Genomic DNA, 24,687 nt, shown 5'->3' on the forward strand with positions numbered 1-24,687 from the left:
TGTGTACTCTTCCCTTAGCATGCCAAAATTTGAGTGCAGTGGCCACTTGGTAATGTACCTTTCGAAACACTACTGGCAACTGCACACAATACAATGACCCCTCACAAGAGAACTTCACATCTTCAGTATCTATTCAATGGGGATTGTCTGAAATCAGTGTCATTGTAGCCTGTGGCATATAGACTACTCTGAGGTAATTTCTGCCTTGCATTCAGGGCAATGTGTGACCCTGCTTGAATGGAAATGCTGCATATATTTAGGTGGCAGGGTACATGTATTACTCACACTAAGAATATTAACCTAGTATATGACATTAGTAATACATGCTGGTAGGAGGGATCTGTTTAGCAGACTTAAACACACCTTTGAAACAGAATCCTGTGTAATGGCAAACAGGGCACCTCAGTGGACCTCATCAGATGCCATCTGTATGATTGGCTGGGTGACCATCATTCCACCACAGGGCTTCTGCCTGTGTCCCTTGTGGACAGGGGCAATATGTGCTGATCATCTAATTAAGGGTATAAACTTAGCTAGCATTGTGAGGTCTATAGGGCTATTATGCTACTAAAGTGCAAAGATCCTATGGTTCCATAAGCTGATGTAAAATGCTGTAACAGCCATACACACAAACCTGGCTATATTGAGGATAGCACCACTTCCAATTATTGTTTATAGAACACAACACAGCACACACACACACACACACACACACACATACGCACACACACACGCACACACGCACACACGCACACACGCACACGCACACACGCACACACGCACACATGCACACACACACACACTGCAAGTTGGCTCCATGTAGATTAGAGCACTTACCTATCTAATGGTACACACTACAGCTCACAGCACGTGACACATGCACTGCAACTTAAGTCTGTTGTCTCTTTAGGACATTGTATGCATGATGACATCAACAGGCCTAGTTGTGGTCAGGCATTTGGAGGCCCACATCACCTGCTACAACCAAAATACTGCAAAACTGCACCTCTTACTGAGAGTGATCATTTTTATGTCATATGGAGATGCACACACACACACACACACACACACACACACACACACACACACACACACACACGCACACACACACACACATCTAAAGTGGCCTGGAGTGAGAGTAAAATCCCTAATTATCTAGTCTTACACACTGTAGCTCACAGTACCTATCAAACGCACAACTAAAGCCTATTTTGCACATTACTGCAGCCAAACTACTTGTGGATTACACAAACTAGGTTTATGTTAAAAAGCATCTGTGGCCTGCAGAGTGATATTGCTTCATACTGTTATCTGCATCTAGTAGCCTTGCAGTCAGATAACTGCTATTTCCTAGTGTGTGTATGTGTCTCATTTTGGCATTCTTCCGTGGGTGTGTGTACATTTCTGATGGGTGTCATCATCCGTGGTTCCAGGGTGTAGCCAGCATCCCCCAGTAAATGACCATGTGGGATGTCCGTCCTAGCAAACATCTGGTACAGCTGTGATGCATGCCAGGTATGGCAGTCATGACAACTGCCAGGGCTGCCAACACACACATGCAGGTTAATCCCCTGGACATTGCACATGACCTGGCAGTTGATGGAGTGATATCCCTTGCAGTTGACGTAGATTCTACAATCCTCACTGGGTGGTGCTTTGATGTGTACACAAGTGCAATCTATGGCACCCAGTACTTCAGGGTAGTGTGCTATACTGCAGAAGTGTTGCATATTGCTTGGTCTTTCCAAAACACCTGTAGCTAGTATCCAAAGGGCTACACATACCTTTGTTTCCACTGGGATGGGTTCCCCTCTGTTGGCTCTGGGTCTGAGATGAGGGCAGCAGAGCTCAGTGAGTTCTTGTAGTATGTCCCTGTCCCCCATAGTGCTCTACAATCTTCAGCTCATGTAGCTCCTGGAAGGTTACCCTGGGCCTGAACACTCTTCTCCTTCTCTGCCTAGGCCTATTGTCAGCAACACCAGCAGCACTGACTTCAGCTTCTAGCACATATAGATGTAACAGACCAGCAGCCCCTAGCATTATCTCAGTTAAAATTCCCAAATGTGTACTCCAATGCTCCATAATATTAGATTAAAATCAGAATGTAGGGTATATTTATACTTTATACAGCTCTGCTGTAGGTGCAGAATGTGTGATTGGCTAACTATGATGCATTCCACCTGCCTACAATATACTTAACATAATTTAATGTCCCTATTTCAGTGCACGATACTGCATACAGTGCTGCATAGTCTATACAAAGGCCAAAATTAGTAATTGAATACATCCGATTTTAATGGCATGCACAGCCAGGCAGTACATCATGTAAACATGTGCACTGAAGTTTAAAATAGCTTAGAACTGAGAGAACATACCCCTGATGTCAGGCACATCTTGTGTAAACATCAGCATGGTCTAAGAGCCTACACAAAGGGGATATGTGGACACAATTAATCCTTTCTGCTATTCAATAACTCCACCTCATTTGCATACATAGCTGTGCTAACAGCCTGGAAACTACATACTTCATAGCCCTATCACCTTAGCAACAGCAGCAATACACCATTGTAGGGACCCCACTCAAGGCACTATAATACATTTCTGTCACATAGAATAAAATTCTTTTTTTTTCCATATTATTTTTTTATTTTTCTTTTAAGCATGTTTACACACTGTGATGCATAGTGCAAGCATACCAAGATTATTAAAAAAATATATATTACTTTAACTTATTCCCAGTAATCTGTCTTACATACAGAATAACATTTTGCTCATATGTGTATGTGGTATTACATTTTCAGGGGATTTATGTCCACATTTCTACAGTTTTACACCCCTTTCATCTGTCTAAACTCTTGTACACAGAATTTTTCCACATACACTACAGACATTGACACGAGGTCTGAACAGATGCCTTTCTGCTTGTTAGATCACTCTACCTGCTTCATTTGCATGAGATTCACCTGCTTATGAGGTGATTTGCATGCCTCGGAATTTTTTTGTGTTTGTGCGTGTGTGTGTGCTACTCAGTCGTGCTTACTGAATCTTAATATGATCACATGGTAGCATCACGACGAGATGCCTACATGAAAAAAAAGTGTAGGCTTTATTAAATTCCCCTATTAATGTCCAAATGCACTGAAATGCAACTTCTTGGCAAACTGTCAAAATATTTATCAGCAAATATGTTAACTAGCCTTCTTGACTCTGTTATGAGGCAATCATTTACCATTAAACTAATGCAAGAAGCAGCATCCTTCCCATAGAAATGAAAATGTTTTAACAATACTTTGTTATGATCGCTAAAGTCTTCCACTAATATTTTTTCATAACTTCATCCTTAATTTCTTTTCCTTTTTTCTGTTTTATACAAGGTCCATGGACCACCATGAGGGGAGTTGATTCTTTTCTGCATATTGTTCTACCAATGGTACAAACCTGTTAATCAGGCCATTAATGCACATTGATGCACAGCATTTAATCATTTTTGCTGCTATCCTACTATTCCTTAACCCAACTGTTCAAGGTTGAAAACCCTGGCTAAAAGGACCATATTGCATGTGCTGTAGCATCCTCCTCAGAGACCTGAGCATCTAAATTCACCTGCCCATAACAGCCCTCCCAGCAACAGTCAACCATTCAAAAGTGTTGAAAACCCTGGCTAAAAGGACCATATTGCATGCGCTGTAGCGTCCTCCTCAGAGTCCTGAGCATCTAAATTCACCTGGCTGTAACAGTCCTCCCAGCAATAGTTAACCATCCAAAAGTGTTGAAAACCGTGGCTAAAAGGACCATATTGCATGTGCTGTAGCATCCTCCTCAGAGACCTGAGCATCTAAATTCACCTGCCCATAACAGCCCTCCCAGCAACAGTCAACCATTCAAAAGTGTTGAAAACCCTGGCTAAAAGGACCATATTGCATGCGCTGTAGCGTCCTCCTCAGAGACCTGAGCATCTAAATTCACCTGACCGTAACAGCCCACCCAGCAACAGTCAACCATCCAAAAGTGTTGAAAACCCTGGCTAAAAGGATCATATGCATGCACTGTAGTGTCCTCAGAGTCCTGCACATCTAAATTTACCTGGCTGTAACAGCACTCTCAGCTACAGTTAACCATCCAAAAGTGTTGAAAACCCTGGCTAAAAAGGACCATATTGCATGTGCTGTAGTGTCCTACTCAGAGACCTGAGCATCTAAATTCACCTGGCCATTACAGCCCTCCCAGCAACAGTTAACCATCCAAAAGTGTTGAAAACCCTGGCTAAAAGGACCATATTGTATGTGCTGTAGCATCCTCCTCGGGGACCTGAGCATCTAATATCACATGGCCTGGCCATAACAGCACTCTCAGCAACAGTTAACCATCCAAAAGTGTATGTTCTCCCTAAGTTACTCTGACCAGATCTACAGCTAAGTAACAACAGTCCTCTCCATCACCAAGCCACAACGACTGCACTATCTTCCCCCTGCCTCTTGCTTCAGCTAGTGTACTCCCTCTTTCTCTGCCCTTTTACAAACTATTCTATATTGTCTATATATTAACTGTATCTTCATAGGCTTATCTGTTACAATCCATTCTATATTGTCTATATTCTCTTGCTTCCTCCATCTCTTTCCTTGTTACCGTTAGTACCACTTCTCTGGACTGTTATAATTCTACTTTTATAGGGTCTATTCTTACCCTGTTTAGGGTCCACCGATCATTTTTTTTCTTGCACATAGCTGAGTCAAGGCTAAACCTGCTCTGTTCACCCTCAGTATGCTCGGGCTCTCTCTGCTCTACTACCCTACCCCATTTCCACTGACCCTCCTTTCATTAGATTTATACACCCTGACCACTCCCACTTCTGTACATAGGCAAATCAACACCCACCAGAAAATACACACCTCCAGTCACTCCCACCTACCACCCAAACACATAGCCCATAACACTACCTGACTGTCTTAACTGCCTGTACATGAACACATATTCAACCTAACTGCTACTCAAATCCTCCATTTTTCCTTCAGCTACCTAAGGCTTAGTCTCACACATTACCTCTAACACCATCACACAGATCTTTAAACTGCCACCTTAGCTTCAGTACAAAAAAAACAGCTTATTGTAAGTTAACCATGACTACATGCAACTTCATAACATTCTTAACCTTTGTACTACTTGCACATGTTACATCATACTATCACACTAATCCTATTACCCCACCTCATCATAGTGCCACCAACACTAACACCACTAATATAAAACAATAAACCTTAACATTTACCCCTCCATCTTTCACATAGGTCCCTTTCACCATATCCTACTCATCCCACTGCCATGTCAAACTAACAAGCCATCCATAACATACCACTTATTTATTACTAACATCTTCCACACCATAGTGTAAATTGCCTCCAAACTAGCTCTTTGTGGAGATATATACCCTAACTCTGACCCCATCAAACACATCAACCACTCAACAACACAATACTCCACTCACATCCTTTCACATGACAAAGAAAAGGCCTCTGACCTACTTCTGATTAACATAAACATTAGAAGTATCACAAACAAGATCTCAGAACTAAATGCACATCTTTCCCTCTACTCTCATGATATTGTTTTACTCACTGAAACATGGCTAAAACCTGACACAGCTAACAATGAAAAAATTCCTCCAGGCTATAACCTAGTGCAAAAAGATAGGACTAACAAAAAGGAGGAGGCATTGTTATTTTATTTAAGAACCATCTTAACATTGAAATAGTAGACCTTCCATTACCTACATTAGCAGCAGCAGAAATTATTATTAGTAAACTACATTTGAATACTAAAAAAAAAAAAAACATAAACCTAATTGTCTGCTACTCTTCTCCAGCCAACAATACAGACACCATAGAAAACCTACTTCATGGGCCTCCAACTCACTACCTCAGGAAACCATAATACTAGGATATTTCTATATTGATTGGCTAACATGCAACTCCCCCAAACCAACAAACTTCATCAACCTCCATGGGTTTTCTCAACTTATCCAAGCACCAACTAGAGTCAATAAAGCAACAAAGGGAGAATCAATACTCAACTGAATATTGTCAAACAGACCACACAAAATTAGCAACTCAGGCTGTTTCCCAAACAGTTTGAGAGACCACTTACCAACCTATGTAATCAGACATCAAACCAGTCTATCAAAAGCCACCACCTATCATGAAATATGTAGTAAAAAATCCTTTATTCCCAACAATTTCATTACCCCTCTAACAAGTTGCAACTGGCACCCCTTGAAAACACTTAATCAAGATGACTCTGTATCTTACTTTAACACAACATTCTTCAATATACTAGACCACCATGCACCCCCAGGATCATTAAAATTAAAGCTAATTATGCCCCCTCATTATCCAAAGAGACTAGATTTCTACTACATAACAGAGGCAAAGCTTGGGTAGACTTGAAGAAAAACAGTACCCATACTGACAAACAAAACTATCTTGAACTTAGAAATAAAGCTAAGAAAATGATTAAAGGAGAAAAAAAACTTGTACCACAATACACAAAATGGATGTAAAACCAATCCTAATGTGGGGCAACCATTAACAGAGTATTTCACCCAGGTAAGGCTGGCACCCCTGCCCCTGCAACCAGTGATACCTCAACTAATATAGCAACTCAGTTTAACAAGTTATTTACTGATTCCATCCTAGCTCTAGCCAACTCCCAAAAGCCTGTCACATTTACCAGGTCACCCAAAAATAATGCCACTGAACCATGCTTGTCACTGCAACCTGTCCCTATCTCCACTATTAAAAAACTGCTTAATAAACTAAAACCCACATCTTTCTCCACAGATAGACTACCTGCTGAATTCTTAAAGATCACAGTGCAATTGCATACCCTGTAGCCATTCTCATTAATCACTCTATAACGGGAAACTTAATCACCCACCTTTGGAAAATTTCTATTACCCCACTCCACAAAGGGGGCAGCACCAATGAACTAACCAACTATCAACCAAATGCCATTCTCTCCCCCCTCTCCAAAATCCTAAAAAGGTGTGTACACACTAAAATCATGGCATTCCTAAATTCACATAATCTGCTCACAAACACACAGCATGGTTTTAGGCCATCACATAGTACTACCACAGCCCTTATGTCTTTCACACAGACAGTCAATAACCACAGGAAAAATGGAAACTATGTCTCAGTTATATTCTTAGACCTTTCCAAGGCCTTTGCCATGGTTTATCATGATAAACTCATCAACACTCTCTCAGAATTAAACCTAAGCTCATCCACCATTACCTGGTTTAGAAATTACCTAATAGGCAGACAGCAGGCAGTCAGGTGGCACCAAGAACTCTCCCCATTGCTTCCAGTCTCAGTAGGACTCCCACAGGGTTCCATTCTTGGCCCACTGCTCTTTTCTATTTTCACTAATAGCCTACATGCTGCCACACTTCATTCTACTGTCATTTAATATGCAGATGATTCCAAGCTAATCTGTTCTTTCTCCTCATCACAGGCACTACTACAACAAACACAATCATTCTTTCTACCTGTTGAAAGATGGCTCTCTGAATCACAACTTACAGTATATTAAATGCCAATAAAACTCAGCTTATCTTTCCTCCCACACAGCATTCTGCTAATAACATTACATTTAATATCGCCTCCAGTAATAACACAGTCAAATCACATGTCAATCATGCCAAGCTGCTAGGTGTTGTAATCGACAGCAGCATGAAATTTGACATACACATATCAAATACCATAAATAAAGTACACAAAAACTTGCCATGTTTTACAGAAACAGAGTTCCTAACTTCCCCCACCAGAGCCACTATTGCACACACCCATCTCATCTCCACTCTTTGTATGCATTACCATCGTCGCCAACCTCAGAAAATCTGACCTATCTAAAATACAAGCATGTTGTAATAAAATTGCCAAATTTGCAACCAACACCCTTCACAGATCACACCACTGTACTCTCCTCAAAACAATCTCACTTGGTTGAAACTTCCCCATCTCATTCTTTACAATCAGTTTATTCTAACCTACAAACTAATTCACTGTCCTGAAAAAAAAAACAGCTCTACAAAACATAATACACCCAAGCACCAAAACTAGAGTCCTACGAGCCAATCAAAAGAGCCTATTAAATGTGACCAAAGCCAATAATTCTGCAGGTACATCCCTCTATAGCAGCACTATTGCCAAACATTGGAACAACCTTCCCCGTAACATCTCAGTTACAACCTCTATTACCTCCTTCAAAAAGGCCTTAAAATACCACCTACAGCAATCATAGCTCTGTAACTGTGACAACCATGACTAATCTCTTATACAACCTACTGCTCTATCACCAGTCCTCTCTCTCAACAGTTAGTTACTCCCACTTATGTACCCCATCCTTTCTCTATCCAAATCTTACTAACCCCTCACTTCACCCTCCTTCTCCACTTGTATTACATCCTTAATCCCATAATCCACCTTCTGCTACCTGACTCTGCACCCATTACTTCCTGCTGCTCACTTCCAATGCCCTATCAGCACACTATACTCCCTCTCTCTCAATGATCTACTCCTCCACTAATATACCCACTCTCTCTCTCCTCTACTCTCATTAACCATTCACACTTCATTTTATATTAACTTCTATTATATCTTTATCTTTGAGGCCCTGCGAAGCTGCTTGGTGTAATAAATATGTAATTTTTTTCACAAATTAGAACACTTATATAAATTGTTTCACGTCAGAAGTTATGTACCTTATGTAAATGTATCTAGCTGTTGCATTTGTTATATTGTTAATGACAATCTAGCTGTTGCATTGTTAATGACTATCAAGCTACTGTGTACTGTTATTATGTATTTTAATATTGCTGATGTAAACAAAACTGACAGATGAAATGTTTTAACCTATATTAGGAGCTTTTCTCCCCGAGCCTCCACTGAAAAAGGACTCATGTCCAGTTGGACTTTCCCAGTAAACAAATGTAAAATAAATAAAATTAATAAAATAATAAACTATTACCCATTTTCATCTATATTCTTGCCTATCACAGTACTCTGCCTGCTCCCTGCCTGTAGTTCATTATTTATAGCAGCAAAGTTAGATCTATAAAATTTCCTAGTATGATCACTTTCATTGCATCATCAGTCATCTAATATGGCTGCCACACAGTTTAGACAGAGGTGGTCAGATGCCCCAAGCACTGATTCTGTTGAGCAACTTTTTTTCTGGTAGGATATTTTACGATTTGTTAATATTTATTTATTTATTTATTTATTTATCTATCTATCTATCAGGAAAGTCCAGCTAAGCAAATCAGACCGTTTTCATTGGAGGCCCTGGGAGAAACGCTTCACAAGAAATTCTTACAGTAGTACATATACAGCAGACAGAATACGCAGGTAATATTTAGCAACATTACATACAAAGCTCCACAAGAACCATTTACTGTTGTAATTATACAACATACAGAATTCTCAGGTAACATTAACAGCATAATATGCAAAGTGAGGATGAGTAAAGCAGATGATTATGAAACAAGCATATTTTGCAGCATCATAATTAGTATTGGGTGCAGATACGTAGTAGTACATTAGGTCAGATATATAATTATATGCATTTTATCACAGAGAGAATAGAAGACAGAAAACAAGAGAGAGAAAGAGAGAGAGACAGAAAGAGTGAAATGAGAAAGCTGGAGCAGAGGTACAGGGTTTGATTCTCTCCACCTTTCTTTGCCTACTCTGTGACCTTGAGTATTTCATTTAACCAGATGCTACCCTGTGAGCTTACCTGGTTAACAAATAGGTATTATTATATGTTCATAAGATAGGTAGTGTAGGAATAATTAAGCCTGAGGAATAGCAGCAACATAGCCAGGAGTCAAGCAGAAGCATTCTTAATTTATCACTGAAGATATGTGCATTCTTGAGGATTCTGATTGGAGGAGGAATTGAGTTCCAGGATTAAGAGATACAACTAGAGTAAAGAGCATTTCCTGCTTTGTAGTAAGCTTTGTGAAATGAGAGGAGATGTTGGTCAGTAGAGTGGAGAGCTGTACTGTCAGAATGGATTTGTAGTATACCGCGTAGGTCAGGGCATTTGTTTGAGGATGAAAGACCAATCTGTGTGCAAACTGAAACAGAGAATAGGTGAAGAAGTGAGGTAGCTCAATACAATTCAAGTGCCTGAGGGCAGTACAGTGATATTTGAAGTATATATTGTTGGCAGCAAATATGTCTATTTTATTATAACGTTACTCTAGTTTAGTTGTCAGGGTGGACTAAAGGTTGGTGAAAATATCAGAGGCATACAAACATGTAGGCAGCAGGTAGGTGGATGCTGCTAATGTTATCAGGATGCTTCAAGTCAGATATTGTTTGGATCTATAGAGCAGTCCTAACATTGTATGTGTTTTATTAATTGCTTGTTGCATGTGGAGGTTGAATGTCATGGTGTTGAAGTGATTTAGTATTGGAGACTACCTTGATATTTGTGTTATTTGCAGATGTGATTTGTTTTGCATTTGGTATGAGACCCAAGAGTGAAAAGAAGTTTATCTTTTTAGGGTTGATTATTAGGTCTGGTTTTACTAACCTGTCTTCCGTGGAGGAGAAAGAATGTTGTATTTGCTGTTGGAGAAAAACGGGACTTGGGACATTGCAGATAAAGGTTGCATCATTGGCATATTGGACTAGTATGGACTGCTTTAAGACGTTGTATACATTATTGTTAACTATATTATATAACCAAGGAACACAATCAGAGACTGGTAAAATGTTTGAGATGCTAGACTGCCGTTTGACAGCTTGGGATTTGTCTGGCAGGTAGCTGAGGAATCAGCAGAGACTAGAGTAGGACAGATAAAGAGAAGCTAGCTGATGGAGCAGTTGTTCAAGACAGAGAGATGGTGTCAAAGGCTTTAGAGAGGTCCAAGAAGAGGGCAGATACCTAGAAGTAGAGTGACTCTGATGCCTTGTTCATTGCTATTGCAACTCCTTTCTAAACTCTTTGTTAGCCAACCAGCATTTCTCTTTTGTTTGGACTGTCTTTTCTATCTCCCACAGTTTCTTGCATTTCTAATTTCTTTTAAGGACTTCCTTGACTTCTGTATTCCACCACCAGCTTTCCTTATGTACCTTATTTCCATACCTGGCTCTGCCACATACCTGTTCTGTATCCCTCGCACATGCTATTTTGAGGTGCTTAAATTCTTCTTCACCTTCACCTATCTCCTCTTCCTCCTGAGGTGCTAGAGCCCTGAGTAATTCCTTGAATTCTTGTGCTTTCTCTCTGTTCAACTTTAAGTGCTTCAGCCTAGTCTCTGTTGAAGAGCCTTGTCTGACCACTGCCTGCAGCTGAATGTGGCAACCAGTGGTTTATGCTTTGGAGCAACTGTTTCACTGGAAATTTTTTGCAATCATTTATTCAACCCCACTGCCCTTTCCTTACTATGAGTAAGTCTACCCATGTTGCACATTGCTCTTGTGTGTGATCTTGTGACTGTCTCTTAACAAATCATGTGTTGGCCACCATCAAACCATTTTCCAGCCAGAAATCTGGAATACATTCAGGTCACACATTATCAACCCCAACTCATGTTGTCTTGATGGATCGAGAAGGTCCTGCAACTGCAGTCTGACTGCACTCTTTTTTTCACTATCACAAACCTTGCTGCAGGTCATAGGCTGAGATTATGAATAGCACTCTATCCTTACACTGGAGTCTGATTCCTATGAGTCTGTCACAAATTCTGATGAGATCCTTCACTGTCTTCTGAATCATTTCCCTTACCCCAATTCCCACACCATCTTTTCTAGTCTAACTTTGTTTTGAGTATTAGACTCTGGATCCCAAGCCAAGTGAATTTGTTGCACTACCCTTCCATCTTGTCTCCTGGATACGGCAAGAACAGTGATTTATTTCTCACACTAAACTGTGCTTCACTCATAAGTAAGGACATCAAAGTAAGGATGTCATACTCTTCCCCAGCTAAACTTGCATCTAAATCATTTAATTTGGTATTGAAACTGCTTATTGGACATTTGACATCTTAAAAAGAGTTAATCAATTATATAACAAGATTGCTAAACAGTCAATTCCCCTGGGGATTTAAGTGCATTTAATGTCCATAAAATCAAACTTCTTTTACTTCCAGATCTTTTCATAAAGTGATAATCTTCACAGAGTTAGCTAAAGATTCCCTTTTTCTAATACTTGTTATTTCCCTAAGCTGACTTTTTCAAAAATCCTGAATGATATGGACTTGGAAAAAGGTTGCAAAGAAGCAATTGAAATGCTTACTTGGTATTATTAAATTCCTGACCTTTTGGATGAAGATGCTGGTGTTTTTTTCTTCATATCCTAGTGTTCTTAGCTGCTTGTTTAAGGTAATTTTCACTGCATGTTTGATCTTCTTGCTGTTGATCATGCAGCTGAATTAGCCAACAGCCTTCACTTTTTCTTTTTATTTATTGGATTACTTTTACTCTTGAGAGTATATTTTAAGTGAATGTCCTCAAACTGCTGGAGCTCAGTTAATCTGCTTCATGCTTTGATCCAGGCCATACCAGAAATCCCACCCATTCTTCATTCCTTGATCCATTCTGTTATATTTCTTTACTCTTGGTTTTGCTGCCTCACCATGTTTGTTCAACTTTTCTAGCCTTTTTTTACTGTGTTTTTCATCTCTGCACCCCTCCTTTTTGTATCTTGTAGGCTGTATCTTTTGCCATAATTTCTAACTACACATTCTATTTAGCCACATTGGTCTTCCTCTCATTTTGCTTTTTTGTCTCTTCCTCACATCCTTATCCAGACTTTACTCCATCAGTTTGCTTCAAGACTCATATGTCATCCTTGACCACCTCCCAGCACAGTAAAATCCACTCTTCTAGAATCCCATGTGATTATCTTTGTCTTTTTATTCTTAACCTTCACCCTTACTCTAAGCCAGTGGCATAATCATTACTGGCTAATGATGCCTTAACCTGGACATTCATGGCATTTTCTGCAGTGCTTAGAACCATGTGGTGCAGTCATGCTCCACATGACTAATCCCATCTCTTACACTTGAAAATCTTAGTCAGATCCTGTTCCATCTTTACCTGATTCTCAGGCTCTCCCAGCCGGTTTGTGGAGGATTAAGATCCCTCATGGGTACTTCCTCCTCCTTAATCTATCCTCCTACCTCTCATCCTTTTCTCTTGATGAAAGACACATCAATGATACATTGTATCAATCCATTGTTTTCCCCTTAAATGCAAGGGCAATTAATCTAGCTACCAATCCTGCCTGTAACGTTGCCCCATTTCTCATCTGGTGTTCTTCCTCGCTGTCATCACATATAAAGTCCTCCTTTATCTTGATTGTTACTCCACTTACATTGTTATACCACTTCTATCTCTTCTATGCCAGTCATTCTGGAACAATCTACATGAAATGGTATAGGTGAAGCAATTTAACTATTGAAGTGCTGTGAAGAAGGTAGAGCAGAGTGTGGCGATCAGTAGAGAGAAACCAAGATAGAAAGGAAGGAAGGAGGTGAAGAGGAACTGACTGCCTTAAGGGAAGCTGAGCACATGTAACATGTAAGCTTCTTCCTAGGGTCCTCAAGAACTGGGACATGTTTTTGGATGTCTTTACAGAGAGCCTGAACAAATCACTGGCCAATGAAAAATTGTTTGACTCCAGACTGAAAGACAGCAAGTGAACAACCCTCATATATGGGTGGGCAGAGCACAGAAGGCCTGGTGAACTGCATGCCTGTTGTCCTAAGAGTGGTAGAAGGAAAAAACATGGAGTGAGTCCTGATATAAATTGTATTTGCTTTCCTAACAACAACAATTTCCAGGAAAGCAACCTACATGGGCTCATGGCCAGAAGAACTTGGTAGTCAAAGAAAATCTAGTCTTTTACGTACAGAGGTTCGTAAAGTACAAGGCTAGCTGCCCATGTGGGACATTTTAAGCCTAACCAGTTTCCCTTTTTATGCTCGAAATAACATATCCCATTTGGTTATAGATTGGCTTTACTTATCCAATGGTTCATAATTTTATATTAATCCTATACAAAACAACTGGAATCCTAACATCAATAATTTGAGGGGATCCATGCATGGGATAAAGCATTTAGGAGCTGCCCCTGTCCAATAGTATTTCCAGGGGCAGTCCTGAGTTAAATTTTCTGTTTATCATCAATACGTCTAAGTTGTGCTTGGATATGGACAGGGATGTACTTTGTTTTATGTGGATGCAGAGTCAGTTCCATAGCAGCAGTATCCTCTGCAAGATATACCTGTCTCTCCAAAGCTTTCTGTTTATATTGAAGAAGAGGTTTAGATCCTTAGACCAAGTATTTCTGATGCAATTTTACTTGCTGATGTGCAGTAAATCCATCAGTAATGGGTTGGGGGATACCTTGCATGCCTGACACAAATCACCTCTTAGCAGTCTGTAGGATACTGAGTATAGTGACAGGTCTTTGGCTTGCTCCATGTAGGACATGTTGTTTAGGCCTTCTGTCCTTTTAGTAAGATATCTCTTTGGGCGTTCCAGTTGTTGCATGTGTCTACACAGATACATGCCAAAGGAGGCATTATATTCAATGAATGGGCTCATTAGGCCAATTATTATATTCAATGATTGGCCTAATGCAGGCTGGCTAAAGGGGGAACTATGACATTCCTGGATCTAGAGATAATCCTTTTGCGTGTAAGCTGTGCAATATAGAAGAACTTCCTTGTGACAATACATGTTGGTCAAAAGTTATGTCACTGTGAACATAAGGTCCCAAATCCCTAACGAGTGGTTCAAGTCTTAGGGAAATATTGTCAATGCAGTAGTTCCCTGGGGTGTATGACTTCACAAAGGATACAGTAATGCATTTTTTGGCATTTAGGTTCAGTCCATGATTTTGGCAGCAGTTATCTATTAGGGACAAACTTTCCTGCAGGATGGCTAACTCATTTGCAGATTCAGTGACTTCTCCTAGTTTGAAGTCTTCTGCAGACTTAGCCAGCTATAGGCCTTTGGGATTAGCTTTTATTTAAGAAAAGTAGATGCCAAACAGGAGATGTCCCAGCACAGAACACTGGGATACACCACTAGTGACTGGTCTCTCTGCGGGGGGGGGGGGTAACTTCCTTTATTTTGATTACCTGCATCCTATCTATGAGCCATTTGAGAATTTAGAAGGTTACATAGGGGTTTATTCCCAGTTTATTTAACTTTTCTTCTATGCCTGAGATGGAAATTGTGTAAAACTTTGGCCAATTTGAGATATGCCTTTATCCATTGCTTTGGAGACCTTTTAAAAAATACACCAGGTTAAGTAAGTATGACTTGCTCTTGACAAATCCAAACTGAAATGGATCCAGTGTTTGGAAGTTCCCTATGTCCTGGTAGATTAATTGCATGATAAGTCTTTCCATGGCTTTGCATGTGAGGCTGGACAGACTTATGGGTCTGTAATTGCCTTGGTCTGTAGAAGGTCTTCCCTTATGCATGAAAATGACTGTAGATGTTCTTCATTCACTTGTTATGAAACCTGTATGGAGGCTAAGACTGAACAATGTTGTTAGGGGTTTGGCTAATTCATGCTTCATGCTATTTAAGATGCAGACAGGAGTATTTTCAGGATCCATAAATGCAGTGTTTTGATAGCACTTTTAGGACTTGGTATTGTGTGATAGCTAAAGGTGAGCCAGATTCAGGTATATCTTGAGGGACAGAAGGAGGGGAGAGAGGGGTAAAGTTTGAGTAAAATTTGTCTTTTGATTAGGTTAATTGGGTAAAAAAAGTTCTAGTTGATGTGATGTGGTGTTCCTGGATTTTGTGTAGGCCTTTGACTCAATACATATGTGGCTGTAAAGATAATAACAAGGGCTGGCTTATAACCAAAACTGATGAAATGGACAATGCCATGGATGAAGGACAGAACACAGAGAGTTATGATGTAAAGGATGACATTCAGGAATAAGTACTTCATAGTATGCTTGTCCCATGTATAGCTTAGAGAAAAGAGATCAAACTCAGACTCTTTTATTGATGACAGAAGAACCTATCCAAGTAGACAGATTGACAATAGGACTACAACTGAGGTTCAGTGCAGATTATAAGAAAATACTGTGCTACACCATGAACATATGTGTTGTGAAATATTAGCTTGGAATACCAGAGATGATGGTGACAGAGCACAAAAGTGATGGTTATTATACTTGAGCTAGCTCCAGCAGCAAAGAGTCGCATTTTGTGGTATAGCCCTATGAATATAAATTCCAGAAGTAAAGATGTACTGTTCCTGTTGTGTTGTGCCTTGGTTGTCACATTTCAAGCATCACATATACTTCAACAGACCATACAGGAAGAAGGGCATCGGGCTACCAGAAGGAGTCAGATAAAAGCCATTAAAGGCTTTATGGGCTAAAGGGAAATGTGTATGACCAGATACTAAAGGAACTGTAGGCTTTCTCACTGAAGTACAGACTAAATGTGTAATAACATGATATCGGTACAACAGATCATTCTGAAAACTGGGAAATGATTATCTTGAAGAAGGAATAGAAGGAATAGGGGATAGGCAACAGAATGTTGCAACCAACTAACTACTGCAGCTTTAAGAGTAATGTGGGTAGGAAACCCACAAAATGGACCATTGGAGTGAGTGGCAGAGAAGGAATCTAGGCTTTGAGAAGAATCATGAGGCAACTGTGTCTGAGCATGTGATAACTATGGCTGGGACCATGATGTAATTATGACAAGGATAATGAGGTTACCATGACCCAAATCATGAGATAACTGCTAGTGGGATAATGTGGTAGCCATGAGTAGAATCATGTTATTGATGTGGGATCATATGGTAAGTCTGAGTGAGATCCTGAAGTAATTATGGGTGGGATCATGATGTAACTATCAGTGGGATCCTGTGGTAACTATGACTGGGATCATAAGGTAATTGAGAGCAATATCATGAAGTTACCATGACCCTAAGCATGAGATAACTACTAGTGGGATCATGTGGTAGCCATGAGTAAGATCATGTGATTGAGGTGGGATCATATGATAAGTCTGAGTGAGATCCTGAAGTAACACTGAGTGGGATCATGATGTAACTATCAGTGGGATCCTGTGGTAATTATGACTGGGATCATAAGGTAACTGAGAGCAGTATCATGAAGTTACCATGACCCTAAGCATGAGATAACTACTAGTGGGATCATGTGGTAGCCATGAGTAAGATCATGTGATTGAGGTGGGATCATATGATAAGTCTGAGTGAGATCCTGAAGTAACACTGAGTGGGATCATGATGTAACTATCAGTGGGGTACTGCGGTAACTATGACTGGGATCCTAAGGAAACTGAGAGCAGTATCATGAAGTTACCATGACCCGAAGCATGAGATAACTACTTGTGGGATCATTCGTGAGTGGGATCCTGTGATAAGTGTGAGTGGGTTCTTGAGGTGGGATTGTATGGTAAATCTGAGTGAGATTCTGAGGTAACTCTGAGTGGGATCATGATGTTACTATCAATGGCATCCTTAGGTAACTTTGAGTGGATTCCTGAGGTAACTCTCAGTGTCAGCATGAGGTAACTTTGATAGGGTCTGTATGGTAACTGTGATGGGAATCATGAGCTAACTATTAGTGGGATCATGAGGTAATTGAGAGCAAGATAATGAGGTTAACATGACCCGAATAATGCAATAACTACTAGTGGGATCATGTGGTTGCCATGAGTGGGATCCTGTAGTAATTATAACTGGGTTCTTGAGGTGGGAGCCCATGGTAAGTCTGAGTGAGATCATGATGTAACTATCAGTGGGATCCTGCAGTAACTATGACTGGGATCATAATGAAATTGAGAGCAGTACCATGAAGTTACAATGACCCTAAGCATGAGATAACAACTAGTGGGATCATTCGTGAGTGGGATCCTGTGATAAGTATGAGTGAGTTCTTGAGGTGGGATTGTATGGTAAATCTGAGTGAGATTCTGAGGTAACTCTGAGTGGGATCATGATGTTACTATCAATGGCATCCTGAGGTAACTTTGAGTGGATTCATAAGGTAACTCTCAGTGTCAGCATGAGGTAACTTTGAGAGGGTCTGTGTGGTAACTGTGATGGGAATCATGAGCTAACTATTAGTGGGATCATGAGGTAATTGAGAGCAGGATAATGAGGTTACATGACCCACATAATGAGATAACTACTAGTGGAATCATGTGGTGGCCATGAGTGGGATCCTGTAGTAATTATAACTGGGTTCTTGAGGTGGGAGCCCATGGTAAGTCTGAGTGAGATCATGATGTAACTACCAGTTTGAGCCTGAGATATACTTAGAGAGTGAAATAAATCTGGAATAGTCTTCTTGATGAAATAAAGTACTAATTATCAGTGACATTTAAGGACTCCTTGGCTGAATATGTGACAGTTAAAAGGAATGGCTTTAGGTAAGCAAATTGTTCAGGTTGTGCTATATATCTAAGGCCAATATATGATTGAAAGGTCATTGTTTGGAGAGTTGTACTTTGTGACTATTACTTCACAATAATAATGTCAAATGAAACCTCGTTAAAAGTTAACCTTGATGTATATTTTTATTTCTGTGCAGGCCATGCATTTGATCCAAGACCCATTATTTCCAACACAATAGGCAATATCATGAGCTGTATCTTGTTTGGAAGACGTTTTGCATATGAAGAAGAGACATTACACAGAATCCTCAAGCAGATTAGTGAGATATCACTGACTCTTTGTACTTTCTGGGGAGAGGTAAAGTTAATTCACTTACTAGTTTATTATATTATGTTCTTTGATTTGGACTCTCATTCTCTTTGTATAGTGGAAGACTACAGTTGTTTAGTTTAAATAGATTGTATACACATATCAGATTTATATAGTTTAGACAACTGTCTCATATTGTATTTCAGCAATATTTACTACTTTCTTAGAACTAATTACTTTACACACCAAATAAAGCCACATGTATTTCAGGGAGATACATTTAGAATGCCCCAAAAGAAAGTGTATGTCAAGTGAAGTAGAACAGCGAATTTAAGTGAAGTTGAACAGGGAAATTAAATGATTTGGGGTTAATTATTTTATTCCTGACCCACACAAAAATAAGAAACATCTAGTGTTAATCAAATTATATGTAAGTTTTTTTTTGATAACATACTTTCTATTCAGCATTTATAACAATAAAAATATCCTATATCCTAAAAATGAAATGAACAGGGAAAACAAAATAAAACAATAAAGTAGGAAGTGTGTAACACTGAGAAAGAAGAATTGTGACAGATGTTAATTTAGGTACATTCAAATACAAGCTGCAAAATTTTATGTTTGTATTTTAGATCTGAAAATCATCTACTTCCAAAAGTAAAAAAGCCCACCTTACCAGCTGGTCAAATGCTCTACTCCTTCACCATCGCCAAACTATGGAACTCGCTTCCTCCTTTTATAAGAAACATGGGCAGCACCACCACCTTCAAACAAACACTGAAAAAACATCTCAACTCTTCCTGGCTATCTACCTGCTCTATAACCTAACCTCTTCCTTCACCTTATATTATAACTAAATTCCTATGCTTTTTACTACTAGTGACTGATGATACTTTCTCCATTTTTTTTTCTTTCATCAATTGTTGATACTGGTACAATAATGCTGATTAATTTATATCCGTTTTTACCACTCTGAATTCATCTGGTAACCAACTAAATTCCTGCTTTTATGTATCTATTCTGTATATGCTACTGTAATCAAACCAACAAAATTCTTGACTTATGTATATATTCTGTATATATTACTGTAACCACTATGTGTAACTCTGTTTCTACTTCTGTACCATTTAATGTTTAATTTTTTTTCTCCATCTATGTTCTTGTCAGAGCTTTTTTCCCCATGCTGCCACCAAAAATGGGACTCTTTTAGGCCCAGTGGACTTTCCCGATAAACAAATGCAATAAATAAATAAATGTCCAATTGTTCATTATATGTTCTGGCCTCTTTACTTGACCATGTTTTTTCAGCAGACGCTGTGATCTCCCCACATCTCCAAATGTGGTATAAGTGAACTGGAATCCATCTGCGTGAGTGTGTGTGTGTGTGTGTGGGGGGGTTGTATGTGTGTGTTTATAGTCGACTATGCATCTCACTTTCATAACTTGGTTGGAGAAACACTAAAAAAGGTTACCTGTAACTACCAAATGTTCAGTTCGGAGACATGATAATGAGATGCTAATGAAATCTTGCTCCATGTGAATTTGTCATGTCTCTGAATCAAATTATAATACCTTAGTGCTAATGGGTTATGCAGCACTGTACAAACAGTGTTGGTGGCGATATGCTTTCTAGCTCCTTGCCATTAAGGAATATAACTGTTACATTTTACTATTAATGATTTTTAGTTTTAATATTAGTCTCCTCTGTCTGGTGTTAGGTCTCACCAGAGATGTGCTCCAGGCTTAGACCTTCTAGTAGAAGTGGATCAGATATTACCTTATGGACAAAGTGGTGGTCAATTCTTAAGTAAGATAAATGAAATAGAGAATAACTTAGTGTGTACACTCACCAATGTTTCATCAAGCTGCAGGCAATAGACACATGAACAGTATGAAGCTAGGAAAAACAGAGAGAAAGTAGTTCATCAGAGCACTCATACCTGATTTTGAAATACTCTTTAAACTTATATTAACACAGCCTTCTACTGACTTGAAACACAGCTGTCAGACATCACTGCAGTTGTTATGCTTAGGACAAACTGCAAACCAACAAGAAAACAGAGTCTAATTCCAGAATGTATAAAACAACACAAAATGCACTTGAGTGCCATAATTTAAGATTTGTGAGACAGTGCACCCTACCACATTGATAGAGCATGGTGTAATTAGAACATAACCATCAAACCATGCAGCTCTCTCTAACATTTTAAATAACTACATAGATAGATAGATAAATATATTGGAAATGTTAATGGTAAACATAAACAGTGAAGTTACAAAATTAACAACATTTTTAAATCAAAAGAAAATGGCCTTCAAACTTTGCCTAACACAATGTAGCACAGCTAAGGTCAATGCCATACAAAAAGAACTCAGTAAAACAATAAAAAAGTAAAGCTACATATATGATCCCTCTGGTTTGTTGATGGCCTCAAGAAAGATAACAAAAATATGGTCTTTAATCAGTCACATCTGAAAAATGAAAGAAACAAGTATGCAGCACGGCATTGCAAGACATAGCTAACAAACTATCAACTATCTACATATTTAGCTTAAATTTCAAACTACAAAAAGGGAGATTCATTCAGTTTTCCTCTGTGGAATGTGATCCCACTTGAAATTACATCAAATAATGTCATGCCTGCCCTCAGTCAAATCAGAAACACGAATTCCATGGTACCAGATGGAAAACAAGGAAGTCTTCCTCACTCTGTAACACTCTGTGACATAGACAGATAAAACACTCACTGGGACCCAATGACTTCAATTTAAATATCATCCCTGGCCCTCGAAGAATTGAACAAGGAAAATGGGAGTCAGTGGCTGATGCTGATTGGTCATCCTGGATGGAAGAGATAAGGTGGCTTCCAATCAGTTAATCATGACCATGCAAGTGAAGGTTTGAGTGACAAACGACTGGTTGTGTGGGCTTGATGTCAATAAGTCAGTGGTGGTAGCCCACATTAGAGTGTGAGTGGAAAAACACATACATTCATGTAGGATGTCATACAATGTACTGCAGTGATACAGATGTTCATCAGCCATCAGCATAGTATTAGAGTCTCATAGGAATGCCCTCATTTCCAGAATGCTAGAAATGGCACAGACCTCATCCACGGCTTCCTGAATTATGATGCCTCTTAATGGCTATTGTTCCCATGCTAGGAATATTCCAGAAAAGGGGATCAAATGACCAATGACTCAAGACCAATAGGATAAGGTTAGATGGTTAACAGGCATGGAGGCAAAAATAACCTAGGAAAAAAATGGTATAAGAAAGTCTAGTCTGTTCAATAATAAAGAGCCTAGGATATCCCTTATGCACATTCATGGCAGAGAATTAAAAAAAAAGCACTGTGTTCCTTATATCGAAAAGGATGCTCTTGTGGTTTCAGTCCATAAGAAACACTCTTTCACAACCCCAATAATTAAAGGCTGGCTAGAGTCACAAGCACAGTATACAAGCTGAAGAATCATCGTGAAATTTCTTTAGGCAGATTCAGCAGACCTCTTTTTCATAACCATACTAACCCAGTAGAATTTTGCCAGAGGTAGAGCTTATATGGTTAACTTCGTAAATTGTTTTGACAGTGTGACTACCACCATCCATGAAGGTTTATCTGTCTGTGCTATACCCCAATCTGGTTAAAGTAGACCACACTATTTCTATTGCTGAAATCATATACAAATACAATAAAAAAAATCTGAAGGTAAATGAAGCCAGTTGGATGTATGATTATACATAACTGGTAAGACTAGGAGGACTTATATGCTTGGCATCTTTTATCAGCAGTAGAGTCCCCCAAGACTCTTCTCAAGATCACTCCTTGTTGTTGTCTTTTTCTTAAACTTCAGACCTGACTCCAGGATCTTGCTAACCAAAGAACCAGATGACTGCAGGCTGGAGAACATTATCCTTAGCCTTGCTGACATCACCACCTATCAAATAGCACTTAACATTACACATGGGTAGTGCAGCTGACATGGAATAACCTTTGATGTCAAAAAGTGTTCTGGCATTTGGCAAAAAAGGAAAGAAAGGACAAGCTTTATTACACAGTTGACAGGGAAGAACTAAAAGCTGGCAAATAGATAAAATACAAATTGTTCTACTTTGGATTGTCATTGTACTGTTCTTCACTGTTCTGCTTGATGTTTCTTAACACTGTATCTTTATCTTACTAAATAAGTGCTGTTATACAAATGTTCATCTATAGAAGTTATTCAATGCGCTTGATTCACTGAAAGTCTTTGACACTAATTTCTCTTCATTGGCTACTCTTATTTAGACATTTTTTTCTGTCCCTAATCTTTAAAATTTATACAATGGCGTGAGTATATAATTTGTGGCATAATTGGTTTGTTATTTATTTATTTATTCATACATCATACATGTACATTATTTCTTATTTATATCATAATATTGTTTTCACTTGTTTACATATACTGGAATGGTGGTTGTTTCTAGTACTTTCAATTAGCTTGAATTACTTCGGAGCTTTTGACTCCAAGACTCTAACAAAACTTTCTCATTTGGGTATGTCAGACTAACAATTGTAATTAATAATGAAATAAAGACACAAAAACATGCACAAATAAATTATTAAATAAATTTTTCCCTAGGATCAGTTCTTTATGACCAGCATACTGAAGTACATCTTATTACATGATGTGTCTTGCAATCTTAACTGCATATGTACATTTGGATATATTACAGAGCATCATTGCACACGCCATGGCCCTGTCAGGATACATTTATACTGCATCCTAAAGCAGCCATGATGGAACATTACATAAAGTCCCTGTTCCATGACAGAATATGTGCAATGTTTCCAGTTGGAGGACTGCATGCCATAATACATGCATAGCTGGCAATTTCACTGGTGCTGTTCTTTAAGGGTCTCAACTCGGGGAAGTTTATGCTTTTGGGCACTCGGTCTAAGAAATCTAGAAAATAATTAGGACTGTGTCTTTATGTATTTATTTATTTATTTATCCATCTATTTATTTATGTTAGTACTTCACCTTACCTACCCCTTTTGGCCTATAGCAAGATACATCTCCCAGTAATTCATGGAGTGACTTTGCAAAAGGATACTATGGGGAGATATAGAATGTAGAACCGACAGCCATTATGTGTGCAGAGCTGATCAGTATCATTAGCTTGGGAAGTGGAGGGTGCATTGATGTCACAACCTCCTGCCACTCCACCAAGTATATTACCTGTGAAGCTCTTGGTCACCACCAGAGGTCACACAGACAGCATTTTCCCCTGAACCTTCCCTACGATTAGATGAGTTTGTCACATCATCCTGTCTCCTTGGATAGCCTTAACCATACCAGTGATCCAATCCTGTCCCAGTCTTGGGTCACTGGTGGCAAAGACAGATGCTCTGTATCTGTTCCATCAGGCCATTGATTTAGGTTTAATTATTACAGAAAGTTAAAAGCATCGCTTTCAGAGACAGAAGACAAAACCAAAAGGAAAATCACAAACTGGGCTGTATATTTCATGAAGCACAATCAAGAAGCAGGAAGATTAAAATTATCATGCATCTGGCACTGGTAAGATTGCAACCTGGAATATTATGTGCAGTTCTTGAGGCCTTGCTGGAAGGAGAAGATCAAAAAGTTTGGGAAGGAAGAGAATAAAATCACAAGAAAGGAACATTGTCAATGGAGTACGTGCCAGGAAAATTTATTCATACATATAATCCACAAGTGTTAAAATCCCCAATGAAAAGCACTTTTGCTTTTTAATTAAAAACTTTATCTGATGCCATTTTAAAATTTAAAAGCACTTATATAAGATCATTAAAAATTATGTGATAACAAGCCTCCCTCTAAACATCCAATCTGTATGAAATCCTGTAATCAAATGATGACGAAGCCCCTGTGGAGATGTTCACTTCATTTAAATCAAATACTCCGTTTCCCTCTTGAGCATGCATTATA

General features: G+C 39.1%; 1 protein-coding gene across 1 annotated transcript in view; it reads left to right on the top strand.

Annotated features, from left to right (window-relative positions):
- The window catches only part of LOC122809630 (cytochrome P450 2D26-like), an 844,591-nt gene that overhangs the window by 580,295 nt on the left and 239,609 nt on the right, over positions 1-24,687 (top strand). Inside the window, exon 4 of the mRNA XM_044081265.1 lies at positions 18,620-18,780. Coding sequence (XP_043937200.1) covers positions 18,620-18,780 — 161 coding nt within the window. The remainder of the gene's footprint in view (positions 1-18,619; positions 18,781-24,687) is intronic.

This window comes from Protopterus annectens, chromosome 8.part0, assembly GCF_019279795.1.
Source record: "Protopterus annectens isolate FY-2018-M chromosome 8.part0, PAN1.0, whole genome shotgun sequence".
Taxonomy (NCBI): Eukaryota; Metazoa; Chordata; order Ceratodontiformes; family Protopteridae; genus Protopterus; species Protopterus annectens.